The sequence below is a fragment of the Rutilus rutilus genome, assembly GCF_951802725.1.
Source record: "Rutilus rutilus genome assembly, chromosome: 12".
NCBI lineage: Eukaryota > Metazoa > Chordata > Actinopteri > Cypriniformes > Leuciscidae > Rutilus > Rutilus rutilus.
In genome coordinates this window covers 6,335,698-6,344,407 of record NC_140217.1, presented here as the reverse complement: position 1 = coordinate 6,344,407, position 8,710 = coordinate 6,335,698, and the positions used below count along the sequence as shown (strand labels likewise).

The 8,710-nt window shown below is 37.1% G+C and overlaps 1 protein-coding gene across 1 annotated transcript in view; it reads left to right on the top strand.

The window, feature by feature from the left end:
- The first annotated feature begins 2,215 nt into the window (after positions 1-2,215).
- Positions 2,216-8,710, top strand: part of pld5 (phospholipase D family member 5) — a 30,992-nt gene continuing 24,497 nt past the window's right edge. The window contains exon 1 of the mRNA XM_084426249.1: positions 2,216-2,491. Coding sequence (XP_084282375.1) covers positions 2,324-2,491 — 168 coding nt within the window. The 5' untranslated portion in view covers positions 2,216-2,323. The remainder of the gene's footprint in view (positions 2,492-8,710) is intronic.

The window sequence follows — 8,710 nt, the reverse complement described above, 5'->3', positions numbered from 1 at the left end:
TGAACCATTGATAGCCATGATAAGGAGATTCAAGCTGTTTATTATAATATTTTTTCATATGAAAGCAAAAGTGATAATGATATATGATGTTGATAAAAAAAAAAAAATCTTGTTTTGATGTTGTTTTGTTAAAAAAAGAATATGTAGGTTTTTATATACGCTTACGTTCCACCGGGTCCAAAAAGACCCTAGAATGCAAAAGGATGTATAGAGCTTTTTTTTATATTATTTCATTATGAGGGTTAAATTAGTTCCTGATGGGCCGTATTTTTATTTTATTTTTTTCATGATTATTCAGTTTTTCTTAGAAATGTCACATTAAGGATATAAAACAGGCTTGCGAAGCCATTCACGTGACTTTAATACAAATATAAAAACTACATACATTTGAATAAGAAAAGTGGCCACAAATTAAGCTGCTTGCCCTCTTTATCCCTAGTCTTTACACTTTAAACACACATACACACACACGACTGATTTGCACCTCATGCTCTGAGGGCTATTAAACTAAATTAGGTTTAAAATCCCATGAGGTTTTAGTTCAGGTAATGCAGTCTTGATTTATAGCACTCCTTAATCCTCTCTTTTGTTCTATACTAGCCATGCATTAAAAGGGAAGGTGCTGGAGCAAAAAAGGGCTAACTTTTTCGACTAATCTAACAGCGAAGCATAACCCTTTATATTGTAGATCCTAGAGCCTTACTCTACATAAGAAGAGAGAGTAATATGTGTGGAAACGGACTGCGAAGAGCAGGCTATGTGTTGTATGTTTGTTACATAACAGCTTTTCCGCAGTGTTTGATAATCATGACCTATCAGTCAAACAGCTGCCCAGAAACACACACATCTTCCCGGAGGACAACTACACATTTACATATTCTGTGCAAGTGGTCGATGGGCAGTTATTGCTGAGGGTCTGATTGTGTTTCAGGAGAACAGAGAGTGAAAAGAAAAAAAAAAACTGCTGAGTCACTGGTTTAATTATGCTAACAGACCAAGGGAGGGGAATTAGTATTCGTGGGAGAGCATGTGGGAAAGACCACAGTCTGGAGAAATTAAAGTATGAAGCCGAAATCACAGAACATACCAAGCTCTGATCTTATCTTTGAAGTCAATGTTAAATGAAAGCTTGGACTGCTATTTATTTGGTAACACTTACAAAAAAAAATCCATTTGTTGCATTATGAATGAAACGAAAAATATACTTGAAATACAATGAAAAATACTTCTAAAGTATCGTAATGTTAATAATAAGGCTACATTATTACAATCAAAAGTTGGACTTGAGCTAACATGAACTAACAATGAATAGTAATATTTTTATTAACAAAGATACAAATACTGTGACAAATGTATGACTCATTGTTATAGTTAATGCATCAACCTAATGGGACGTTATTGTAAAGTGTTACATCTTATTCTGCCAGCATACTTATTTTCTTGTTGAATTTCCAGTTTTACATAGAAATACACCACATTACAGAATGCAGCTTAATTTTGACTTTAAAGTGTGAAATGAGACATATATTTTAAATGTCCTTACATTCACAGGACAAGAACTCTTGGTCGTTGCCGAGTCTTCCAATAGATTGGTGGTCTAGTTCATCTGTTTATATTGACAGACTTATGGCTAAGCAAAACGTGGCTCCTGCTTATAGTATGAGTTTCATCAATATTGCATTGACATATTGCTTATCTCCAGGATCATAATAGATTGAGGTACTTCAGACAAACGCGGCGCGATGCAAACGAGGAAATATGAGGCAATCAAAAGCAGTCACGACTACTTCCTCTGCTGTAGAGTTTTATTACAAAATCATTTCCTCTCATCACCCAATAATACAGCTGGGTATTTGTTTTTGAAAGAGTTTGCAGCGTGCAGGCAGACGACTGTGAACTTCTGGGTAATGTCAAATGAATACTTTATTGAATTTGCCCGCAGCTCTTCTGAGTTAATATGCACTGATGTGTGAGTGTGTTGGACTCTGGCAGTCATGCATCAGAGCACCACCAACACACTCAGCGGAGGGGAGGGTTCCAGGTGCAGAATGTGGATCTTTGCATCCACTCCCACACACTTTCTTAGTCACTGTGCCCACTCAGACTTTGCCAGCCCCTCCCAGCAGGGCAGGGAGACCCCTTTTTTTGCTAGTGTTTGGATGAAATCCAAAGAAATCAAGCGCTCTGCAAGACACGGCTCAGTCTTACACAGACTCCAACAGTGCTTGCTGCTGGGACTGGCTTAGAGGCTTTCCCTCGGCTACTGAACTGTGGATGAACGTCTCTTGGAGATTAATTATTGGATACTTGATGAGTTGGAAACATGCAAGATAGGAGGTTTGTTTCTGAGGGTCCAGGGCTGAAGCCTCCGCCTGAAACGGGGTTCTTCTCTGCACCTCTCGCCCGGCCGGGTGCCAGCATCTTCAACGCCGTCCAGCAGCAGGACTACTCCGCCATGGTCTGGCTCAAAAGAAGGGATAGGATGGAACGGGTAAGGCTGACCTTTAATGACTGACCAGCGCTGACCTTTTTCTCCTCAGCGCTGAAACCATCCACCTGTAACCAAGGCACAGCACACACTGTGCTGAACAGGGTGGAGAGGGCAGGTCTGTGTGTCTGACTAACACTGTGCAAATGCGATCCGTTCATTGACATTTTCAGACTGTTTTAATGTTATCTAAAGCATTTGAGGCTATATGTCATAGCAGTTTTAAGTTTCTCATTGAAGATGAGCTGAGAAAACATGTTCATGTTCAGACGTGATGCAGCTTGTAACACGAGTGATCAATCATCAGTCTCACTAGACTCAGAGTCTCAAAAACATCTAAGATATCCTGGATTATATATATCAAACAAATGTAAAAAATTATATGATCAGCAAGTCATGACAACATGTTTTTACATTAACTCATCAAAATACATTAAGCAAAAATAACTTTTTAGAAGTTATACAAGATTCAACTCCCTTTTAAAGCCAGTTTAATGTAATTAAAGTTGAAATGACTTTTACATCTAAGTTGATTTTGCTTAAAAATGTAAGGCAGCAACTTTTTTACAGGTGAAAAATAACATGTAGATATGACTAATATGCATATTGATCGAAATATATAATTATTTAAATGTGTATATTAATTGTAAATTCTTAGTTGTTTTTTTGTTTTTTTAATGCATTTTAATAGTTTAGTTCTAGACAAATCAAGAATATACGGGTCAAAGGATCTGAAAGATAATATCATGAAACATCTAAAAGATGATCATAATGGCAATTAAGATTGAATGATTCCAGTTATATACAGCTCTGGAAAAAATTAAGAGACCACTGCAAAATTATCGGTTTCTCTGGTTTTACTATGGATATTTGTGTTTTTTTGTTTAATTCTATAAACTACTAACAACATTTCTCCCAAATTCCAAATAAAAATATTGTCATTTAGAGCATTTTTTTTTTTTTTTTGCAGAAACCGACAACTGGTCAAAATAACTAAAAAGATGCAGTGTTGTCAGACCTTGAATAATGGAAAGAAAATAAGTTCATGTTCATTTTTAAACAACACAATACAAATGTTTTAACTCAATATTTGGTGGAATAACCCTGATTTTCAATCACAGCCTTCATGCGTCTTGGTATGCTCACCACCAGTCTTCCACATTGATGTTGGGTGACTTTATGCCACTCCTGGTGCAAAAATTCAAGCAGCTCGGCTTTGTTTGATGGCTTGTGACCATCCGTCTTCCTCTTGATCACATTCCAGAGGTTTTCAATGGGGTTCAGGTCTGGAGATTGGGCTGGCCATGACAGGGTCTTGTGATCTGGTGGTCCTCCATCCACACCTTGATTGACCTGGCTGTGTGGCATGGAGCATTGTCCTGCTGGAAAAACCAATCCTCACAGTTGGGGAACATTGTAAGAGCAGAAGGAAGCTTCTGAAGTAGAAGAAACCTGGAAGTTTTCTTCCAGGACAACCTTGTACGTGGCTTGATTCATGTGTCCTTCACAAAGACAAATCTGCCCAATTCCAGCCTTGCTGAAGCACCCCCAGATCATCAGTATTGGTTAGACCGAGACCTGGAGAGGCCTACAAGCCACAGTGTCTCGCACCCACTGTGAAATTTGGTGGAGGATTGGTGATGATCTGGGGGGGCTTCAGCAAGAATGAAAAAGGTTTTTTTTTTTGCAAAGAATTTAAAGAAATTAATGCTTTTTTTCAGCAAGAATGCATTAAATTGATCAAAAGGGACAGTAAAGACATTTGTAATGTCACAGAAACTTTCTATTTCAGATCAGTGCTGTTCTATTGATCTTTATATTCATCAAAGAAACCTGAAAAAAAAAACCCACACACACACACACCTGTTTTCAACACTAAGAATATTACATGTTTCTTGAGCAGCTAATCAGCATATTAGAATGATTTCTGAAGGATCATGTGACACTGAAGACTAATAATCATAAATAATAATAATAAACTAGTAATGATGCTGAAAATTCAGCTTTGATCACAGGAATAAATTACATTTTAAAATATATTCAAATAGAAAATAGTTCAAATAAAATGAAACATTGTAATGTAAAAATATTTCACAATATTACTGTTTTTGCTATATTAAAGAGGTTTTCACCAGGTTAGCTTGAGTCACGCTTATTCAGGGAAAGGTATTTTTCTTTAGTATTCACCATAAGCAATGCAATATTGTTGACAATTTGCTGGGACTCTGGGTCCAAACTCAATGTCCTGAACTTTAATTAGTTTACTGGCGGGGACCAGCCAGCATCGGCTATTCCCAATTTTTTCGCCTTGCAATTGCTTCTAATTTATCCCAGAGGACTCTGTTTGGACTTTGCTTTGGGGCAGTGCCTGAAGCGGCATCTGCTAGGACAGTCTGAGAAGAGAAGAGAGCTCGGGACTGGGAGGACACATTCAACATGAAATGACTTGCAATTCATGGCTGTCAGCTTTTCCAAAAATCACTTCCAGCCCTTTACTACGTAGATCATTGCTTAGATCACAACCCACATTAATAGCAGTGATTTCTGCCACTTATTGGGTAATCAGATTGCATCATCCCTAAATTACTTCGGGGATTTTTCCTTCGGGGGTTAATGGTACACCACCCATTTTACAAATCCAGGCACAAACAGCTAGAAATTATAATTTTTCTGATTCTATGTTTGTAGCCAGTCAAGTTGTTGTTTAACTTTCCAATCAGAATTGGAAAAAAAAAACCTGACTAACCATTTTGTTAATGAGCTCTGAGAATGTATTTGTGGTGAGAGCTGCAGAGCTGCTAACAGTGTTTGTGTATATATGTGTGTGTGTGGGGGGGATTTTGATTGTTATTAATTATTTATTAATTCTGACTATTTAACATACTATTCAGTTAGAACAAATGTTGATGTATAGATGAAAAAGCCTTGTAATAAATGTGCTGAATTGCGATTTAGTGGCACGTCAAGATGAAAACGGTTTTGTTGGCATCCTTATTTTACAACATCTCAAATTTACTTTGTCAAAATATTATACTTTTCTCTGATCTTGTGAACAAAATAAGTCTTTTTAATGTTTTATTGTTCATTATACTTAATTATATTTATTGAATGTTTAAAACACTATGCATTTGCAAAAAAAGACGTAGTTTTGTCAGAACCACTGTCATTAAATACGATTGACAATTAGCATACAGTTTGGATGACGGTATGGTTTCTGTTCTGGGCGAGAAGAACTCAGGGAGGGCAGCAATAACTCCCCTTAGGGTAAACTGAACAGAACCAACATGAATGTATTGCAGATATCATTAATTCAAGAATTTTAAAGTACAACATGATTCGAGAATTTATTCTGATTCAAAGGGCAATCAGAATGCCAAATACTGATTGGACGAGAGGAGGAGCTGGGGATGGAGGAGGGTCATTAGCTCCTGAGAACGCGATATCTCCTTCAGCTGAGAGTCAGCTGATACGAGTTGACTAACGTAACCTGCCAGAACTGCCGCTATGCTTAATATTTATCACTGTAATGAGGATCGAAAATCAAAAAAGACACAAAATTTAACTCTAATTAGGCTTAGAATTTGCTGAGAATAAAAATAAAAACCTGCATGCTCCTGAAAAACAGCCTTCATTTTCTTTATGCAAAAAGTACTTTTTTTTTTTTTTTACTTTTAAATTTGGGGTGAAGTGTGGCCTGAACATGTTTTTGTGAGATCGACATATCTGGATGAAGCTCCCAGTCTGCAGAAAGCCAGCATTTCTTCATGTTCTCTGTTAAGTGTACTGTAGCAGGTAGTCTCATTTGGCTTGCTGGGTCTCTCTCTATCACTCCACGTCTTTCCCTTTCCCGGTGAAACGAGCCGCTCGGGATTTGTGTGGAGGGACGTGTGCTGTGCTCTGCCTTCCCCGATAAGAACTGATTGCTTTCTCTGCCCTGCCACTGTTCTGTGCTTCTCTCATATACAAATAAATCATGCTACATGCCAAATCTTTGACTTCTCCTTCAACCTTACAACTCAGTTATATAACTAGGCCTCTATACCTGTCATTTTAGCACATATGCCTTTTGTAAAAGTGTAGCACTTGATCAAAGCAGAGCTTTCATTCCTGGCTATAGATCTTTCTGTTTAAATGAGCTCTGTTTAGCCTTTAGGTTCAGACTGAAGTCTTTGAGATAAAGCTTTAAGTATTCTGCTCAGGAGCTACATCTTGTCCTTACACAGCCTGACACACTCACACGTTGTATTTTCATGTTTTATGGGGTATTTCCATAGACATAATGATTTTTATACTGCACAAACTGTATATTTGTATATCAGTGAATTTTCAGTTTACATGCAACACATTTCTGTAAAAATAAATGTGCTGTAGAAATAAAAATGTTCGGTCTCACTTTAGGTGTCTTTAACTATACTAACATTTAAATTAATCATTTGATGCAATGCACTTATTGACATACACGTTTTTACATGTTCATACATTTATAAAATACCTGCATGTACTTACTGCTGTAATTAAATATAGAATTACACTGTTGACCCTTAAACCTACCAAAATCACCAAACCTGTCCCATAGAAAACAGCTTTTTCGCATTTGCAGGTCACCTGGAGTAGGCTACGTCAAAGTCGATCATTCTTTAAAGAAGAAGCGGTGTGTTTGGACAGAAGACGAGACATGCAACAAAGAAATGTCACAGTTTATCAAGACCTCGAAGCAGATGGGAGGGGGAGAAGGGCCCAGAAACACCTCATACATGCTCCCAAGTATAAGGGGCTTTCCTGCATTAATGCTTGGCTAACATGCCTACATCTCTTGCGATTAAAAATAATGGCTAGTGCGGTGGCTGAGATGTACGTAAACCTACCAACCCCAGTTGCCATGATTTTTGGAATGACTTATCGCTAGAGGAAATGACATTTTAGTCGCATAATATCGGTTAATGGAAACGCTGTCATTTTGTTAGTACTATCGTCAATAGTTTTTTTATCAACATTTTGAAAATATCACAAAAGTTTTGCGCAAATCTGAAATGGAAACCAGGGGAGTGTCAACTAAAAAGTAGAAACCACATTAAATTTGTATATACAGTAACAAATATTTCCATGGTGAAAAAAACTAACATTTTGACCAGTGTGGTTGGTGGTTCACATGATGACAAAAAACTGTGAGTCACGAGAAGTCATCTGTTACAGTGATTTTACTAAAGGTGTTCATAAAATTAGGCAACATGAAACAGCTATATAATATATGCAATTTATAATAATACTGGGTAGATTACTTACAAATGACAAATTACATGACTTAGACAGACAGACAGACCGATAGATACTGTATATGTGAAATTAGCCTTAAATGCTGACATGGAATAAAACATAAATAACATAAAACATAAATAAATAAATACTTTCCTAATATTAACATTAAGAATATAAATAATTAAAATAAACCATTTGCCTGCTATGTTACAGTTCATTAACTTAACAGTAAGTTGCAAAAATGTGTTTTTGTACAAGTTTTCCGTCTCTTCCCCTTTATACTGTTTATCAGCATTTTACAATATCAGATCATGAAATCAGATATGAATGGTTAAGCAAAAACCAATAAAACCTTGATTAATGTGTGCCAAATATCTTCCTTTGTATGGTTCTTATAAGCAAAAAGCTTTTCCAGTAAGACAGAAAAAGAATAGATCTTCCAGCCTGAGATGCAATAAACGTGCCAAATATCCCAAGCAAAGGTTCCATAAAATATATATATTTATAAAATTAATGAGACCTTGTTCAGTGGGGTCTGTTTTTTCAACACATGCACAGTAATTTTACGAGTCTCTCATGTGGAACCCATCCATTTATATCAATTTTTGCACATTCTAGATGCAACTTACAAGGTGAATTCTGCCCTTTTATCAAAGTCAGCCTGACTGTGTGCTGTTTGCCGGGGTGTAAAGTGTGATATCCTGCAGACAGAAGCACAGCATACACACTGACGTGACCCTCAGTATGAGTGACGCCCACACACACACTCACTGACCTTAAAGCACACATATGCACAGCGGGGATGAATGAGTCAGGAATATGAACAGGAGTGTTTCTGACATGGTCCAGAAATGGCCCTGAAAATCACAGTTAATGTACATATTGATTAATAATGCATGGAAGCGTGTATTATTGTAGTGCGACCAGGTTCCTGAACACTGTGTATCATGCAGTGGGAGCTCTCAT